Genomic DNA, 21,040 nt, shown 5'->3' with positions numbered 1-21,040 from the left:
CCCTGCTGCGTCTTCTTGTCTGAACGAAATAGTATAATTATTCAAAAACTACAGGTTTTCTTACGGATTTCAATAATTCCATAAAAAACTTATTAATTAATATACTAGTGGTGTAAATTATCTTCAGTGTGAAAGTTGAATTAAAACTTCAATTAATTAAATACCATCATGATTCAGATATGAATCTGATCAAATCTTTATTTTTGTTGACCAGCTGACCTCGGTGTGACAGACACTTCCCTATCTGAGAGATAGCCGTTACAACTGTCGCTGTCAGTTAATCCAGAGTCAGACAGACGGACTTGCAGTTGGTTTTGATTTAGAATTAATTGCAGACAATGTCCTATCCAGTAACATCGAAAGCGATCTCTTGTTGAAGTGGGGAGGTGACTAAGCACGTCTGCAGTAGGTCCCGGTGTCCATTCTTATAACATTTCTAGTTGTACTTATTTTCAGTTATTTGTCTTCAAGTCGTGTTGTGATCTATTTTGTGTCACCACAAGACGAGTATAGCCCATTGCATGTAATTTTATTTTAGTAATACCCATAGATTACCTTAGAATACCTATATTACATTAGAATACCTATTTATTTACGTGTTGTATGTAGTCGTAAACCTTCTACCCCGTTAATCTTCTTATGGTAAAATATCAGTATACAAAGGTTATGTAATTCGAAAACACGTACTCATATCAAACACTCAAATTAAAAATCAATTGGAAGTTTAAATCAGTGTCACGAACCCACGTCAGTCCTCGGATTTATAACATTTTATCGTGACATGCATCAACATTCCATCTATTATACAAGTTATCAGAAACATTTAGAAAACCATCGTTCTAAAACCATTTGACCTATTCTGATAGGGTCCTAACGGAATACTTTTTATTGTCTACGAAAAATATGTATGACCTACGTACGTATGTAAATGAGAAGCTAGTTAAGGGAACATATTTGAAGCAGTGACCCACAGAATGCTAGTTTCAAATCCTACTCACGAACTTTGGTACCAGTTTAGATATATGAATAATAATTTGGTCACTATATCCTACATCACATTCTTTGGGAAATAAAATAAGATATGAACATAGAGGATAGTTGTCTTTTTATCTTTGGTAGGAATAAAAGCAGACATTTTAAGAAAGATTCCTCTAACAATAACTGTCGAGTATTTTGCAACATTTAAATAAGATGTCTACCAATTTTAGGATGCTAACAATAAACGCTACGCCACTACTGTTTCTTTCAACCATTTACGTAACAACTACAAACGCGTCAGTCAGTGCCGGAGCTACAGCCTTACGTACTCGCTGAGCTACATAAGGCTGTGGCCGTCGCTGGTCGAGCCAGCCCGATAAGCTATTCAGGCTGCGCGAAGAAAGCTGATCATTTCAATCGGCTTTGACCTAAGTCTTACGCAAAACCACGTTTGGGTGGTAGGATTAGGTCAGTTACGATTTCAGCTGACACGAATTCAACAAGTATCTGAAAGCTTATGTACATATTATTGTAGCAAGTACTCAACTTTGTAGATTAGGATTTGTAAGTACATAATCATTGAAAAATATATAGTTAGCCATGATTCGAAATTTATAATCAGAAAAAATAGTTGCAGAATGTTCCGTTTACGGATATGTTTCTTTAGTATCTCTCTAACTTTGGTTTGATTGGACACCGCACTTTAAACCCATAAATGTAGAATTTTCTCTCGATTCTTAGTTACCTGTCCAAGAAGCAGCGAAACAAATCACAGTTTCCACCAGTGAGCGGTGGCCGGTGTGTCCGATCGGTAATGTCGGACTTTTATAACAGAAACGCACTCGACTTTTTGCGCTTAATAATCACTTGAAGTAAATGCTTGCTCCTTGGTTTGTTCGCAGTTTTCATGACTGCTGTTAGTCGTTACCTATTTAAAGTAAGATTTTCAGGATTTATTAACAGTTGCTAATATCGTAAATTACTCCTTAATAATATCGTAAGGCAAATGAAAAAGAAATAATTATCAATCAATCAATTAGTATCAATAAATAATTACAGATTATTTCAACAGTAACTTTAAAAAAGACAACCTACCAAGTCTCCTCAATAGTTCATATTATACAAATTACACCTACATTACGTGCAATAGCAACATATTTTACTAACAGCAACATGAGAATTAAAGGCGGCCGCCGTAACAACAGCTATAGCTGTAATTATAATCGCGTACTCACTAACTGTCACCGACAGTCGTTTATCGCCGCATAATTATAGTGCTACAGCTATGTAGAAAGCCGATCGAGAATCTGACTAACTATATATTATAGAAGATTTTGTAACTTTTATAACTGTCACGCTCACTAACGACATTACTTCAACTTGATACTATAATTATTCGCTGTAATCATAATCAACGAGTGCATCTATAAATATAGTTTCCACGTTTCTAGAACGCATAAGTAAGACGTTGAAATTATCCTCAGACTTTCAGATTAATAAGAAAATGTGTAATATTTTTATAGTTGTAATTTAATAATAATTGAGATCGTGTATCTTGCCGTTCGCTAGAAAAAGGTGGCTAATGAATAAAGAACGAAACAATAAGTGTTATTTTTTGAGCCAGAATATCATAAACATAGAATTTTCCATTCTTCCCTATTCTGCGCCACTTGATGTCAAGCAGCTCTTTGGAGATATAAGGTTAATAAAGCGATTAATCATAATCACATGGTAAGTAATATAAATGCTTAATTTCGTCTGATTTCTTAGCTGTAAAAGAAACCTAGCGATCGCACTCGAGCTAATTGCCATCCATCTGTGTTTTCCGACTTGTTAATTGTCACTTATGACGCGTACCAATTATGGACCACCACGAAGGAAATCGATTTGCTGTGACTCGGTGCTCGCGATTAATCGAAATCGATTAAATAAATTGAGATATCATCTGATATGAACAAATAAGATGCATCAACAGGGAAATAAAAATCGTATTCTTAGTTACTGTGAGAAGAATCAGTCAGTGGATACGTGCCGTCGGTCTAACGACTAGGGATGCCGCCGACAGGGCAAGTGGAGACGAAAAAGTAGGAAAGCGCACGCTCAACACAAAGAAATCAGGAATACGCTAACATGATAGATAGAGAGAGAGAGGGAGAGAAACCTACAATCAGCGGAGATATAACTACTAGCTAATATGTCAAAATTGTACTTACATGCCAATGTTTTATGTATGTTTGGGCTTTGATTAGTAAATAACGCAAAATGTACAGACTACGAATTTAGATGAAATTTATACAGAATTTTTTTCAGTAGCTATTTTATGTGTAAATACTTACCAAGTTCTCAAATCATGTGCATTCTCCAACCAGCGGTGAACTGTAAACAAGAAATAATATCAATTAGAACATTTGTTGAATTAATTTTTATACCCAATTGATTCAAGATACATGTTATTCAAATTGATCGATCTTTGCCTCGATTTCTTAATTCTCCATAAAAAGAAAGATCTCTACAAAACTGATAATTTTTGCATAAACTTTTAAATTATAAATTCATTTTAATCAATTCCACGATGTTTTATGTATATTTTTCCAAACATTATCACTTTTATCGACTCCTAGAAAGAAAATGAAATAGGTATAATTCTCTAGCTAACAAATTAGGCTATTAATCTACGATCAGCCCATTAACATAAAGTTATGTCATGTTGTGTACTGATAGCGGCTGGACCCGCGAACATATTAACATATTGGTTTATTGCTTGAATTGATCTGAATATTTATGTCTAGTAAAAGTGAATGTGGTGTGACGGCGATGTTAACACAATTGTGATTTATTATCCTTATCCTTACATATTATAAAATAAAGTCCTCTACCATGTCTGTCTGTCTGCATGTTCGCAATAAACTCAAAAACTACTACACGGATTTTCATGCGGTTTTCACTGAAACTGAGGAAAGTTTAGGGGTATCATTTATTATGTTTTTACCCGAGCGAAGCCGGGACGGGCCGCTAGTTTTATATAAATTCAATATTTTAATATGTCATGTAATTAATATCAATATTAGATTACTTCAGTCATTTGCGGATTCTAATAAACTTTACAAGTTTCGAGATGGCAAAGTAAACCTATTGTCATATATATCTATTGTCATATATTGTTATATTTAAAATTTGAAGAAATAATATTTTCGTAAATATAAATAAATGTATATGAAGCCACATTTATTTCTTTCTAAAATTTTGTTCCTACGGATTCCGAGTAGATTATGCCACAGGTCGGCTGTAATGTAATCGGTCAGTGACGAAGACGCCGATAACGATTGTATAATACAGCCGTTATAAACATAAACAGTGGTCCAAAATCTCGCTCGGCGTGATTGCACCTCTCGCCTTGACCGTGAGGCGGCGGCGCCCCGTCGAGAGTGAAACCTCGACCGTAACTCACAGGGCTTCGACAGCTGGAGCACGACCAACACCAGCATTACCTTCACGTTTATACAAAAGGCGAGGCTGCAAGCCGATATAGCCAGAGCTGATACTTTCGAAGAAAGGGATCTTCTCAACTTTCTTGTTAAGCTGATTGGAAGCAATTGAGTTGTTTACGCGAAAGCGATTTGTGCTTTCTGTGGGTTTTATCATCCTCTGATGTACCTAAGGCCTAAAGCTTAGAACCAATGGAGTGGCAATTGTTGCAATCTGTCGTAATAGATCAGAGGGTACTGCATCTTGTTCGTCCATTACAGTATTGTCCCTTATGTCTCGAATAAGGTCAAAGTTATTGAAATTTATGCCTATGCGTATATACTTGAGAGCTTAAGAGACTACACGGAGCCGATAAAACCTTGTTAAATGATTTTAGCTTTAAAGCTGCAGTAATTTTGCGTCAACTGATTGACATACCTGTTTGCCTACGTTTAGTAAGACAAGCACCGTCAATAATGCTTGAATGGTAACAACTCATTACATGGATCATTAAATTACCATTAATCTATAAAGTAGCATGCGGTAGTGAGGGCTGGGGTCAAGTGGTCTCGGACTCTGGTTTCACTTTCGAAGGAAGCGGAATAATGAAGTACATAGATCAGGACCAGCTGCCGACCGGTATAGCTGCTGGCGGTAGACGGCCGGTAGCGATCCGTTTATATGCGCTTTAGTTGGGGGGCTTAGATTGTAAATGTGATATGCATACTTGTTGTTAAGATGGAATCACTCAAAAAAGGAAGAATTTACACAACAGTTTCTATCGCTTACAGATTATGTACTCCATACTTACTACATAAGTACTTCGTTTAGAAAAAGAGAAGCATAGATAGCCGTAGAAATTTTTTGTTCGGTAGAAGATTGACAAGCCTTGGGACACAGTTGTGTTAGTACAGTGATCTATAATGTAAGTCTAAATTGTAAATTTTGTTGCACAGAAGAATGAACAAAACATAATATATGTAAAATGTGAACGAACAAAAACTTCGTCTTTAATTTACACATGTAAGTGATTGTTTTGCTTTTATTCATCATTTAAATTAAAATCTTGATAATGTATGCATTGAAGTAGCCAGATCCAGACATCGAATGGTGCTCGCTCAGACCTTAACGCCGGTGGTCTGAAGGGCAGGCGCTCGCCGCCCATCGCCAAAAGCGGCCTGCGACAGGTGCAGCGTTACATAACAGACTGTTGTCGGCCAGTTTAATATGTAAATATATTTGGCTGTAGTTGGTATTAATTACATTGTTCAATGATAAAACATTTTGGCCCTTTAAGCGAATGTGCAAAAAATTTGACACATCTTTTCCTTGAACCTGCTATCCTTATCATGTCTTTCGATGCTCACTTTTACAAATTGTTTGATAAAGCATAATGAATTTATTATTGTAAATTAGTTGCAATGCAACATAACAAAGAATTTGGCTTGAATTACTGACTGTGCAAATTGGTGTGATGCAAACCGGAGTGGATATCCTGCAGTGAAAGCCGGGGCCTGCTTTGTTGCAAGCCTTAGAGAAGCGATTGTCAACAGTTGCAACTTGCAGGTTCATGTTGTTCGCACAGACCAAGGAATGGACTCTATATCATCACTTTCATGATATTTCATGAAGTGAAGATAGTGAACCGCTGACCCCAAATGATGGGATAAGGTAAAGAAGACAATGATAATGAATTAATTCTCATTGTCTTCGCACCACACACTTCTTGCATACCACACACTATATTTATCAGTTGGAACTTAATCAGCTAGGGTCGTGATGTGATATTGTCTTGTTATCACATCACTATAATCCAATAAAATTGAAATATAACAGCAACAAACAGGCACTACGGACGGTGGTGTGTGGTTATAATTGTGCGCAAGTATAATAACGTTCCCCGACAGCTCTGTAATTCTGCAATGTGCAACTGACAATTAATTGACCTGAATTCGATGCTCAGCAATCTAGGAATCTAGAAAGTAGCTAGATAATTTTGAATTTCTTTTATTTTTTCATGTATTCTAGTAATTTTATTATACAAAGAAAATATAGCTTCAATTTGGAAGCCGCCAGTTGACTTACAGTAAAATTATTACGCCAGTAGTGACTTTTTTAAATGAACTAACTCAACAATACAATATTTTTAATATATATATATATAAGCACTAGGTTACACCCAAATTATCGAAGGGCATCGGATTACATCGACCACATTACAATAGAGAAACCCAGTGAGCGCGGTAACGAGCACGCTTTCTTCTCATCCCGAGCGGGAGACTCGCTTTATTTCACGCCCATTCCTCCTCCGAGCCGCTAATAATGAATACTAATTTGCTTGTTTACAAACAAACGCGCAATTGCAATAACAAACGGACGAACCGGCAGTCTAAACTGTCTGTGTTCGAATTTTGATTTTTATTGCACAATTAAATAGATTTTTTAGCTGCTTACAATTAAAGATTGTTATCCTGTGCACTGGTGAAAAGTACCTGTACATACAGTGCTGTAAGTACCTACATACATATGTATGTATGTCTGTGACATTGGAGCATCGAAAAGGGTGCAGGTACTTTTTTTAGTCTAACTAATTTTTGTTTCAACCTAGAGTTGTGTGTAGGGAATTGAAAAAAAAAAATATTTATTACGAGTTCAGCATCATAAGTGAAATAATCTTAGTCTTTGATAAAAATTATTTTTATATTGTTTGATTAAATCGTCGTTCGTGTCAACTTCACAAAGGCAAACATTGAAATTTATCATAATCATATTTCTACTGCACGCTAATATAATACATTAAACTTTGGTTTACAGAGATTTACATGAGCTAGGTATATCCCTCTCAGTCTGACATTACTTACATCTTTTAATTACTTACATCTTACTTAAATTTAAAAATTTATGAAATAGATATTCAATATAATTTATTACCACTCAATATATTTAATCAATGCAATCATTATGCCACCAGAGTTTAATAATAAAATTGAAATATTTGTTATTATTACATACTAAGTGTAAAATATGTTTTACAGTTTATGTACGTAAAATACATGATGAATGTGAAATTAAAAACCGCATCATTACCGTGGTTTCGTAACGAACTGCACACGCCATTTCATTTCAATGATTGCGAGTCGGAATGCGAGACGTTTACCCGCGGATTCCTGCGCCGAAATGTACGAAGAATGCATAATACAGTCTACAGTTAATCATCCAACGCATATTTATTTCCAATTCTCCACTATTACCACTACATAGCGATCCGTGCAAGACAACGTGATCCAAGCAACTGCAGTTGCTTGGACGCTGGCTGTTTACTTATTAATTAAACTCATAAGGCATAAAATTGGAGGAAGGAAAACATTCTCTTACTTCCTGCATTACCTGAAAATTACTCGATATTTTCACTAATTCATGAGTCAATCAAATCTTACGAGATTTCCTCGTGTTGTTTATTGAACTACTCATGATTATGTGACCATTTGTCTAATGGCGATACTGTAACAACTATTTATGTATAAATTACGATTAAGCCCAAGGGCTTATATATACATACATAGCTCTATAAAAAGTTCCTTGGAGCTTAACCCAAATGAAATTAACATTTAATGTCAAAGCAGCTATAAAATGTATCTAAACTTTTTAAACTTCCAGACATTGCATATTGTCTACGGATATAAGTAGCCTCTAAAAAAAAAGGAGAACACACTCAGAACCATTTTGTTTACGTTCTCACAAAAATATTATAGGAAAAACTTGATAAAACGCGGCTCCTATACAAATGTGTACAATGAAGTCAGTGTAAATCTCCGTGTTTCTTATTTTAATTTCACAAGAAGTCTGGGCGCGCCGCGAGCACTGCAGCGCTGCACCCAGCGAATTCATTATTGCAACGAATAGTCTCCGCTTTCTATGGAAATGAATGCAAGTCTGCTTTTACGTGTAATTTATAACAATGCGGTTTTTTGAAAATGATAAAGAAATTAAAAAAAAAAACTGTTTTTCGCAATTTGATCTGATTCAGCCGACATTCTGATCTTCAGTATGCTCAGTTAGTCGATATATTATTTTTTGCAAAAGAGAAAACACTTGCAGAAGCAGCTGCTCTCCATCAAACAATCGTGATTCAATCATAATATTATTATATTCCTTTTCATCATAACACAAATCAGCAGTATCACTTACATGTATTATCAAAATCAAATCAAATTATTTATTGCAAATGTAGGTAACACAGTGATTTTATATAGATAGAAATTAGTACCGCTACATTTTACCTTTCGGCATGCAATACTGAAATACAATTTTAACATTATTAGTGTTATTATATAGGATCTGTGACTGTTTCCACAATAATATGTTTAGTGCTTTGGCCCGCGCTTGTACCTCGCAATCGTTGGTGCATTGACATTGACCAAAACTATTAATTAATATATAATAACTATATCATTCGGTAGCGTGAGAAGTTTTATTGCAGGGAACTTTTACTTTTACAATTGTTTTGAATTTACGATTGCAAATGACGACTTCATTGCACTTTCTATCCTTCAATATTTCAGTCTGACTCGCGTATTCTCGGATTTCTCGGTTGCGTTCGAGGACGTGTCACACCGAAATCCAACATTCGCCTGTGAATTTACCAACGGTTGGACCCCCTTTGAGAATGCTTTTGTTGCCTATCAGTTTTCGAGGCGTCTTTTCATTTAGTCGCTTCGTACGACTATCATGGGAGGATAGGAGTTGTCCTATTCTAGGGCGGGGTCCACGCGCCTTCGCGTCTTAGATAATTGTAGCCAGGTATAGCACAGTGGTAAGATTTTGCAATATATAGAAACAGACAGTATATGTATATAGAAACGACACATGATACCGTCATTAACGTTAATCATGATGATAAGGCAGTAAAAACCAAACTACATATCACATACTTTTCGAAAATCTCGACGTTTTATAACACATCAATTTACACTAACAAAATGAAGAAGGAGGAAAAGTAAGTCAGTGTCCACTGGGCCATAGGTAATGGATTTAGCAATTTATGTAAACAAGAAACAACGGAGAATCCTTAAAACACTAACCACTTGAATTGGTTACAGCATCGTTTAATTAACAAGTGAATGCATTAACATCTCTTTGATAATAAAAAAGCTTGTGTTCAAAATATCATTTTTATAAAAAAAACTTATTTTGACTTCACAACGTAGCCACTTACCTAGTTACCGCGGTACTAGCCACTGCAACATCAGTAAGTACAAAGAACTACTTCCACAAAAGCACAAGTCAGATGACTTATGGCGAACAGTCACAAACACTCATTGTTCTGTTGACAAGAACAATCGGAACCAGGTTACAATCACTGTTACCGAGCAGCCTTTATAAGGAGCTCAACGAGCGGCTGCTCAGCCTAGTTCATGGCTTCCAGGGTTTCTATACCTGTGAAGTAGGTATCGGCTCAAACTCATTGTAATACAGCAGACACTTAATTTTTTCCCGATCGTCAATTTGTTTCCCGTGGAAATAATGTAAATTTTCCGGGATCAGATCATTCTTATTGATATATCATTATGGAAGACGTATGTTTATCCCTGTGGTTGATCCGCAACAGAATTTCAGCCCAACTATTGTCAAATAACCAGATTTAAAATGCATCAATATGGATCGTTAGACCGTTTTAGGGTTGAACCGTATCCAAATTGACCTGTTTAATGACGTATTAATATTAATTAAATTGACAAAAGGTGCAAATCGTAGTTTAAATTAATTTGTCAGTAGGCAACCAATAAAGCAATATTCAATTACGAACAGTGACTGTAACACAGACCAAACGTATTGATATGGTCGTGTTTACCGCAAGTTCGTTTTGATCGGATTGAGTCGACCATTGTTCCCCGGTTATTTATCGTCTGTGGTGTTGTGACTCCGAAACCTGAGCTGCAGACGGTGGCTATCGGTCACTTGGTTTACCAAGTTTGGTTTGAATTCTAAATGACACAATTGGGATAAACCTTAAAATTTTGGCGCAGTTATATTAATTAGCTGCAAAATAAAGATAAAGGTCAAGGCCAGGAGAAGTGAAAATGATTTGCCAAGTGTGAGTGATGTGACTTTTACGGAATCGCAAAGCTGTAATTCGTTAACAGCACATGGATGCCATTAAATGTTTACCAGTGTCTAATTGGCGATAATATAATCATTTTCATTGCCTTCTATCCACTAACTATCCACTTCTGGCGAAGATAATGATGAGAATAGCTAAAGCTAATTCGTTGCAGTCTGAGGCTCTGGATGGTAGACATAAAAGTGAGCCTTTAAGCGACTTGAATAAAATCTGATATCAGTAGTTCATACAAATATAAGATAAGAAAGATTATACGACAGATACTAATGTATGGTTACCGTGAGGTTTAAATATCTGTAGATTTGAACCCCACGTCCACGGACGCCAAGCCCTCAGACTAATTCACCATAGGATTACAAGATACAGACTGAAAGACATACACTACGTTGCACTCACTACACACCACACTATGTGCGTGTGGTCTGAGGGCCCACTGCTTGAAATTCTATGAAACCAAAAACTAATCTCTACCATGGTTTATTCAAGAGCTTTCGAAAATTTGGGCTTTCAGTTCCTTACTTTTTGACATTTCTCGTTATTTCTAGTTAACGGCGAAACATACAAGAAATACAAAAAAGGCATCTTTTTGTGAAAAATTTCTGAAGCCTATTAATGTAGTTATTATTGGTAAGAATTACAATTCAGTTATAATTTCATAAAAAAATTTTTGTTTCACAAAATTTCACAAATTATGTAGTAGCATAAATGATTTTAAATAGAAGCCGAAAACTTGTCGTAAGCCTGTCATTGGCTTGGAAAGTTTGACGAACGTGTCACTTGAGGGCCAATTTCAAACGAAGATTGTATAATATAGGACAGTGTTTTACGACAATATGTTATTTTCACAAATTTCGTTATACAAAACCTTACACTTTGGGGTAAAAACTTTATCTGTAGCATGTATAGTTGTTGAGATACAGGCGGGCCCTCAGACCACACTATGAGGACTGAGGGCCTTTCGTAAAACATCGTAAGTCGCTTATTTGGCTTTCACAAAATCTAATTCCAACTTTCACAATTGTTTTGAAATGTTGTTTTGAAAAATCCCAAGCATAATTTCATAGAATTTCAAGAAGTGGGCCCTCAGACCACACGCACATCACTCACTACCATAGTCACCGACAGCCGATTACGTGAGACATGCCACAGACGTATTATATGTCCATATACTTAGATATTTTCGTAACGCGTCGTTAATCCAATGAAGACAACGACTTTTCCCATGGGGAGACCGAGACCAGTATAAATTATGTAAAATTGAAATCTTACCGTAATCTTGACTGAGCCTGGCGAGCAGGAACTGTCTGCTATCGGGCGCAATCTGCACGCACTACAACTGATAACGTTATCAGTTCATGAGAAAACACATTTTCTTTGGCCGCTGACGTATACATGCAAATATTTAAATTAACATGACGGAGTGTTTGAAAAATATTTACTTAATTTTATAAAACGAATTTATGAAGACTTTTTGGAAAACTGTCGTTTTGATATTGAAGATTGTTCCATTAAGTCACTTTCTTAACTTAATTATCAAGTACTAATAACATATTATTGCACTGTCATATTTATCGAAAAATAGTCAAATATAAAACTATTATTGTCTTATCTCTTATCACTAACCTCTTTACAACCATATTATAAACAAATACAAATTCTGTCGCCTTAAAATTTTAGATTTTTTAATTCAGGAAGGTAAAGGTGCGTGCACACTGCGCAAAAAGCGAATAGAATACGCGACTACACAGAAAGAGGGTGCGATGTACAAGCGCGCGCCGCGCACTAGCCGTGCGATACGTCGTCGGGGGCGGGAGACGGCGGTGTGCGGGAATGAGCCAGGGAAGGTCAAGTGCAGGACCGGGTAATACCGATTTCAAGATGAAAGCGCTGGGTAAAAACTTCAGTTGAAATTACAATTTCACTATACACTAATAAATTACTCTTACGTTTATAAAGACAAAGAAGGACCCACGCCAGGAGGGATTCTCTTACTTTATTTCTAATCATAAATACAAAAACCCATACGTAGCATGTTAAAATAAAAACAGATGTTGTGTTTAAAAGTAACAAACATGAAAATTTCACCTTTCACTTATAAATAAAAGTAGATTTTTATTTAAAAAGTGTTTTAAAATACCTAGCAGAGATAATTCAACAAATTATATTCTAAGCACTAAGTTTTTATTACAACGCGCTACTGTCATTGGGCTCCATTCTGCATACCACATCCCCAGCATCCGCAGCACGTGAATCAATCTCCGAATCTCTCTTTCCTTCCTACAAGCAGTCGCACAAGAGTAACCGAGACAGATAAACTACCACGGCGCAAGTCCTCACCCTATGCACAGACGGACAAGAGAATTATTTGGACAATCAATATAGTTAATGGAAGAATGAATAGCTTAATGCATAAACAGTGAGAGTGGCTATAAAAATATTATCTCTTAGAGCAGTTAAAAATGTTTATGGTTTTGGTTTCAGATAACGAAGTATGAGAATAATTTACTCTTGAAAGAACATATGTTTGATTTTAGAAGTGATTTGACATTTAATATTTTTCAGATATAGATTAAATAACCATCTTGACGACCTCGATGGCGCAGTGGTAAAGTGCTTGCCTCTGAACCGAGAGGTCCCGGGTTCGATCCCCGGTCGGGTCATGATGGAAAATGATCTTTTTCTGATTGGCCCGGGTCTTGGATGTTTATCTATATATGTATTTGTTATAAGATCTTATCTTAATTCTTCAGGAGTGTTGGAAATAAACTCTTGTGTTGCTGTAAACAAAGTTTTTATTTTGTATTAACTAACATTCACTATTTCTTACTATCGACTTAAACTAACATTTTAAAATATAAAGGTACATACCTGTAAACAAAGAAACGACAATAAAGTTTATTTCTTACACTTTTTATCAAAATTATATCCACCAATTTATTTCACAATACAATCATCAACAAATTATTTTACCACCTCCTATATTTTGAAATTATTCTGTCTGACGTCTATCGACTTGACATTGACGTGACTGAACGCGGCAAATTTAAATAACAGAACTGTTTTACCAACTTTACCATGCTGCTTTGTCGACAACGCAAAGCGCGGCAAATTCAAAATGAAGAAATAATAATCTTATTTCTTTACATCTCCCCCCCCTCGGAGGAAATTTCTTCTCGAAATTTCTATCATATGATATCACTCTTCTTATTCTTGTAGTAACTCCTCTTTACCTGGGACAGGAATAAGCTTTGTTATGTGGAAAAGATTTGATTCTATTTTCTTGTGACCTGTATCTACTCTATAAATTGAGTTAGAAATTTTTTCAATTATCTTATATGGCCCAATTTTCAATTCATCTAGTTTTTTCCTGTTTAATTTATTCCCATTTTCCATAAAGACCATATCTCCAACATTAAATATCCAAGGTTTTCGTTTTTTGTCAAATAATCTTTTATTGTATTCATGTGATTTTATAGTATTTGCAAATGCAATATTTTTATCCCTTATCCAATCATTATGTGATACTTCTTGCTTGAGTTGTTCTGGTAGAATTGATACATTTGTACCATACAACAGATAAGATGGTGAAAATCCAGTAACTGAGTGATCAGTTTTATTGTATATGCTTACACATTCTTGAGCTATGGATGTCCAAGCCTGCTTTTTCTCACTTTCATTGATTCGACATCTAATTTTATTCACTAATGTTTGGTTTAGTCTTTCATTAAGACCATTAGAGAATGGTGCATTTACTGCTGTAAATACTATTGGTATCTGTTTGTCATCCAAAAACTTTTTGAATTCATAAGAATTTATACCTGGGTATTGGTCTGTGAGAATCATACCTATGACCTCTGTTTCCGATATATTCTTGACAAGCTTTATGAAATCATTTGCAGTTTGAGTCTTCGAAGTAAGAATAAACGCGTACCTGGTAAAATGATCTACTAACAAATGAAGATATTTTTTTGTAGATCTTGAGCCTCCGAAACCTCCTATTGTGTCTATAGAAATTATCTCAAAAGGTCTTGTGGCTGGTCCTAGATGAGACAAGTGTCCAAATTTGCCATGTCCTCTTGATTTATTTTTTATACAAGTCGTACAGTTCCTACAAATCTTTCTGATGTTTGCTGACATTTCATTTGTAGAAAAGAGAGGACCAACCATTTTCTGCATTTGTCCGACACCAATATGACATAAGCTTTCGTGGACATTTTTAAGAAGTTTTAAACTGAATCTTTCTGATAAAATTATCTTTTCCTTGTTTCCAACTTTTTTGTAGTATAGATTTTCCTTTTTTATTAATTTATTTTTATTCTTTTGTATTTCTGTATTACTTTCTTGATCTTCTATAATATCTTCCAAATTTATCAAATTCACTACTTTTAATTGCTCATCTGTATTTTCATTTATCTCCAATACTGGGTTTCGGCTTAAGCAGTCCGCCTCGAGATTATTTTTCCCAGGTGCGTATTTTATTTTAAATTCGTATTGCGACAAATAATATGTCAAATCTCCCAGTTCCTCATCAGTTCTTGATTTTAAATTCATATTTTCTAAAGGTTTGTGGTCTGAGTACACTGTAAATGACCTACCCAATAACCAATATTGCCAGTATCTAACAGCTTCTCTTATAGCTAAACATTCTAAATATATAGCTTTCTTTTTCTTCTGGGCTTCGTTTAGTTTTTTTGAGAAATAAGCTACTGGTTTTTCTTTTCCATCTAGTTGTACCTGTTTTAAAATAGCGCCTACGCCTTCTATAGAAGCATCAGTGTAAATATTGATAGGCAAATTTTTGTCAAATATTTCTAGAATCGGTTGAGAGCATAATAGATTTTTTACCATATCAAACGATTTTTGACATTCATCAGACCAAACAAACTTCTGATTTTTTCTTAATAAATTGTGCAAAGGATCTAATATTATAGCGCTCCTCGGTATGTATTCGTGGTAAAAATTAATTTTCCCAAGAAACTGTCTTATATGCTTTTGAGTTTTGGGAATAGGAAAATTCTTAATGGAAATGACATTGTCTTTGACTGGCTGAACTGAATTATTTTGAATTATATGACCGAGATATTTAACCGAGTTTGACGCAAATGTGCATTTTGTGAATTTTAGTCTAAATCCTTCTTTTTTTATAGCGTCCAGTAATTGCGTCAAATGATTAATGTGTTCATCAAAACTCCTTGAAAAAACCAAAATATCGTCTATAAAATTAGCAGCAAATTCTGAAAGATTGTATTTTCTTAGAATATTACTTAAAATTCTTTGGAAAATTGCTGGGGATGTTTTTAAACCAAAGGGTAAGCAGGTCCACTGAAAATGACCTTCTTGAGTTACGAATCCTGTCTTCTTTCTGTCTTCTATCCGCAAGGGAATAGACCAGAACGCAGAATTTATATCTAAGGTTGAAAAAAAAGTACAGTTTCTAGTCTTAATTACTAAGTCTTCAATTAAAGGGAAAGGTTGAGCTTGAGGTACCACAATTTTGTTCAGATCCCTGAAGTCTATACATAATCTTGATTTCTTGTTATCCTCTTTTTTAAATGCTAGTGTTACGGGTGCTGCAAAAGGACTGTAAGATTCTTCTATTAGCTTGTTATCTAATAATTTTGCTATTTGATGTTCTATTTCTTTTTTATCTTCCATAGTGCATTTATAAGGCCTTTTACTGCAGTATTTTTCCACTGATAAGTCTATTCTCGCTTCATACCCATTAACAGTACCAACATCGTATTTATCTTTTGCAAAGACAGATTTGTATTCATTTATCAACTTATTTATATTTTCCTTTTTATCTTCATCTAAATGATTTATTTTCATTTCAAAGTCTTCTTCATTTACATGTTCATTGAAATTTATTTCGTATTTTTTTAAGATACTACTGTTTTCTTTTTCTTTTCCTGATGTGTAATTAAAAGTTGTACTAAATTCTTCTACTTTATCGACTTTATCATTATTTGGATACCTTTTCTGTATAATTTCTAAGTCTTCAGTTTGAATAAGTTTAAATATTTTTATTAAATCTAATCCAATTAAAAAGTCATACTTAAAATTTTTTCCATCAATAATGTACACATCAACTTGTTTTTCTAATCCAAAAATCTTTACTTTTAAGCTTGTCAAACCACTTGTCTTTTGAACACCATTAATTGTTATTAAATTTGCTTCATTTGTATAAGTATTGTTCTCGTTCTTTTTTAACTTCAATAATTTTGAATTTATCAAAGAGACATTAGAGCCTGAGTCATAGACTCCGTTTATTTGTAATTTATCATTTATAATTAGTTTGACAGTTATCAATGGTGTTACTATTAGTTTTTTTGATCAGCCTCGTTTAATTCTGCTTCAATTACTGAATTATTGACATGCCTAATGGAATTTTTCTTAATTTTTTCCTCTTCTTTTTCTTTAAACCAGCATAAATTTTCAGAATGATAACGCGAGCCCTTATTTAATTTTTCACATATTTTGCATGGAATTTTTGTTTCGGTTTTAACATAAGACTTCTGATTTCCATAATTTCTCTTGGCCACAAAATTTCTTTTATTCATCGAGTGTTCATGCTTATTCAGCTCATTAAATAAATCCATTGTATCTTTTAGAATTTCTCGGTCTATTTTGTTTAAAATGAATTCTGGTAATCCCGCTGCAATAAGATCTGTCAAAGTACCTGTATCAATTGATGGTCTCATCTCCAGCAGAAGTTTTTCCTTTTTTATAGCGTATTCTAGTAAAGAACCATCTTTGTATTTAAAAAACAGTGCGTAAGTGACTGGGTTCCATCCCTTATTGGCGAATGTCTCACAAAATTTGCTTTTCCATATAGACCATTCAGATTTGAATGACAATTTCATAATCATAGAACTATACCAGTCAGCGCAGGTCTTATCCAAAAACAATCTGAGTATTTCAATTTTTTTTTCATCCGATGTTACCTCACATCGCAAACATTCTTTTTCAAAAATGTCAATCCACAGATTTGCGTTGGCATTTTTACTAGTAAATTTTTCTAATACAAATTTTTCTGCAATTGATTTTAAACTTTGCTGCCTATTTGCTTGCGTGGTTTCTATAAACTTTTCAAATAATTTTTCTAGTGTACCTGACTCGTTCTTCTGCGCCACTTCTTCTTCTATTATTTCTTCTAAAAATTGATCTCCAAATTGCACGTTTCCGTCTTCATCTAAATAAATTCCAGCCAATTCTTGTGTCATTGTTATCCAGACTCTTCTTGTTTGGAACCTTTTTTTTAAGCTATTCTTCACTTTATTATATGCAGAGGTTTTAATGATTTCTTTGTGATGGCCAACCGCCTGAAACTCCTCAGGTATTGCATACACTTTGTTGTCCTTAGTGGTTATTGAGGTTATAGAATACACATTTGACTTTCCATCACTTCCGGGCAATAATGTAAATTTAAATTGAAGTTTCTCCATTTTTCATTAAAACAAGATTGTCGTTTTATAAGATCTTATCTTAATTCTTCAGGAGTGTTGGAAATAAACTCTTGTGTTGCTGTAAACAAAGTTTTTATTTTGTATTAACTAACATTCACTATTTCTTACTATCGACTTAAACTAACATTTTAAAATATAAAGGTACATACCTGTAAACAAAGAAACGACAATAAAGTTTATTTCTTACACTTTTTATCAAAATTATATCCACCAATTTATTTCACAATACAATCATCAACAAATTATTTTACCACCTCCTATATTTTGAAATTATTCTGTCTGACGTCTATCGACTTGACATTGACGTGACTGAACGCGGCAAATTTAAATAACAGAACTGTTTTACCAACTTTACCATGCTGCTTTGTCGACAACGCAAAGCGCGGCAAATTCAAAATGAAGAAATAATAATCTTATTTCTTTACATATAATATCATATCGTTGAGTTAGTATCCCAAAACACAAGTCTCGAACTTACTTTGGGGCTAGCTCAATCTGTGTGATTTGTCCGTATATATTTATATTTATATTTTTTTATTTATCTGGGAAATTTTCTCCAGCTGCGCTTTATTTTGTGTCTCGTATATGACAGTGATTAACATTGTTATCACATTTTAAATCAGTTAAAGATCTACGACTCTGGTAGAAGCGCTCGCTTTACGTTATCACATCACCCACATCACCTTCAATCATCAACAACATCGAAACGAGTATACAATAAGAATTTTTAAGTGTTCTATTTGCATGCTTAATTGTAACAATATTTAGAGACTCTCAGACCCCTTTATGATAAAAATAAAACTCTGCCTGATGTTATTGGCCAGGTAGCCGTACGCAACATTTGTGAAATATAAAAAAAAACATAATATCAAACAGATCTCTAATATCTGTTTGATATTACGTTTCTAAAGACTATCGGATACTTTATAAGCAAGCGATGAAACATGTACATAAAATTTAGTTTTAGTAAACCCACAATGCTGAATTTAATTCCCTATAGTGCCATAAATATTAGTAAAGGAGTTCCCGGACTAGTTCCCACGACACAAATGGCGGAGGTGATTGGAGCACTTGTGACTCGAGACAAGTGGGTGAAGCTATTTGTTATGTTGATGTTACTAAGGTTTCAGATTCAAGTCAATTCAGGATTCAGGTCAATGCTCACTTGTAGCGACGTCTCAGTGGTGAAATAAAGTTAATTATATTTTACTTACATTTTTATTTAACTAAATTTGATATCGATTAATATATATAATGAAATATATTATATAATAATGATAAATTTGATATATTTGAATCCGTTGAAACTAATGTAATAATGATTACTAACTTCATGAGGTTGTAAAAGCAATTTTACTATTTATTGGTCCTGTTAAAAAATGGATCTACTTGTACACGATACAACTTAATTCTCATCAGTGACAAATAGATTAATTTGCTTACAACTTATTTACTTACTGCAAGAGTTGTAAAAACAGTTGCAGGAAAACAATGGAAATATCCAGAATTAGCATTTTTTAGAAATAATATAGAATTAGTAACTAGAACAGTTCGGTTCACATTACTCCACACAAGCTAGAGTTTCTTCCAAGTTAAAGATTTTTTTTTGAAGAATATGTCCCAGGGCTCAGGTTTACATAATGACATGTGTAATCCACTGCAGTCAGTCGGCAGGTAATTTGCTGGGACACTGCACTTGCTGCATTAATGTAATGCACAAGGTTGAACAGCTTACCTCGCTTTGAGAGGTTCATCCAACAGGCAAGGTTGTTTATAAACATGTAACCGTCAACTTTATTATGCTAGCGCTAGATTTCATTTGATGCTGTCGATTCTCAAAGCATGTTCTAAACTATGGTACTAATAGTTTCCATCAACTATTTTGAGAGCATCAAAAGCCCTATTCAATTGTGGTCATCTACAATTTTATTCTGCAAAAACTTTACTACAACAAACTGCGCATTATAAGAGATTGGTTTGCATCTATCCGGCTGTAAAAATCCCAAATATTCTCTCTTTGCTTTTGAACCATTCATATGTTTAAAGTAGACTAAAATTTAAAATTAACTCTAGTCATCAACATTCAGACCATGTTTGAAGATTTTGATTGGAGCCAATTACAATCAACGTTATTAGAAAATGGAATTACACGACCCCTCTAAGATCGGCCTGTTTACATAACGAATGCCAACAATGAAAGATTTCCGTAATAATATGAATTACATTCCTTCGACTTCGACGTGAGGTCGCCCGCGGCCTGCCCCGTGCGGAGAAAGGTCCTTCCGCGGTTTCTGATAGATCAGCCCACTTAAGTACTGTGACATAACTTGGCTATCTTTTAGATTATGTCAATTTTCTTCCATTTTTTTTATCATATTGGTAAATTATTTTATTGACTTTAACAACAATTACGATTGCTCATACGTGACTTTGGATCTAATTGAAACTAATCGACTTTGCTAGTAGATATTGTTGAGCAATAGGTTTAATTAATCTGAAATTTTAAGTAGTAATATCAGAATTTCTGAATCGATTCTCCACAACCAATCTAAAAGTAGAACGATAACATTTGATATGTGAAGAACAAATTCCCTGGAACTCCCGCGGGTACGAAGCTAAAATTACAAGAATGTAACAACATTCTAACGTACTATGTTAGTGATGTCCGATGGCTTGCCGCAGACCCCGGCTCCAGCGGCGGCTGTCTTAAGTCTAGACGTGCGTAACTGCAGTGCGCCTGCGCAGAGGCAGCTTATTATTATTTATTAGCTTCCGTGTTCAGTAAAATTTAATTTTGTTTGTCATTTTCCATGCACTAATACTTATTAAAATACTGAGTGTATTTTGATATTGATAACTTTTCTCATTTCTGTAACAAAACGATTTACTCCAGCATAGACAAATATTTGTAGGAGCAAAGATACTAATACATAATAATATTTTGTGTTATAATAATTTTATCCAAAGACTTGTTATTAACATTGCTCCCTGATTACTATGTACATAATTT

General features: G+C 34.4%; 2 protein-coding genes across 3 annotated transcripts in view; both read right to left on the bottom strand.

The window, feature by feature from the left end:
- LOC128678835 (GAS2-like protein 3) overlaps positions 1-21,040 on the bottom strand; it is a 67,647-nt gene that overhangs the window by 28,005 nt on the left and 18,602 nt on the right. Inside the window, exons 1-2 of one of the 2 annotated variants that reach the window (XM_053760667.2) lie at positions 11,834-11,988; positions 3,315-3,354 (exon numbers count right to left, since the gene is read on the bottom strand). The gene's annotated coding sequence lies outside the window, so the exon portion shown is untranslated. Of the gene's footprint in view, positions 1-3,314; positions 3,355-11,833; positions 11,989-21,040 lie in introns of those variants that run through there. The other variant, XM_053760666.2, reaches the window with a different exon arrangement.
- Positions 13,334-18,454, bottom strand: LOC135309921 (uncharacterized). Its single transcript, XM_064436610.1, has 2 exons — positions 18,180-18,454; positions 13,334-18,088 (listed from the first exon to the last, which is right to left on the bottom strand). The coding sequence occupies exon 2, from the start codon at positions 18,007-18,009 to the stop codon at positions 16,885-16,887; it is 1,125 nt and encodes a 374-aa protein (XP_064292680.1). The 5' UTR covers positions 18,010-18,088; positions 18,180-18,454; the 3' UTR covers positions 13,334-16,884.

Source organism: Plodia interpunctella, chromosome 20 (assembly GCF_027563975.2).
Source record: "Plodia interpunctella isolate USDA-ARS_2022_Savannah chromosome 20, ilPloInte3.2, whole genome shotgun sequence".
NCBI lineage: Eukaryota > Metazoa > Arthropoda > Insecta > Lepidoptera > Pyralidae > Plodia > Plodia interpunctella.
Note: the sequence above shows the minus strand (reverse complement) of the source record. Positions and strands in the feature narration are given on the sequence as shown.

Bases quoted from the DNA above. Each gene is read 5' to 3' on its own strand.
- LOC135309921 (XM_064436610.1), bottom strand. From the start codon at position 18,009: ATGGAGAAACTTCAATTTAAATTTACATTATTGCCCGGAAGTGATGGA.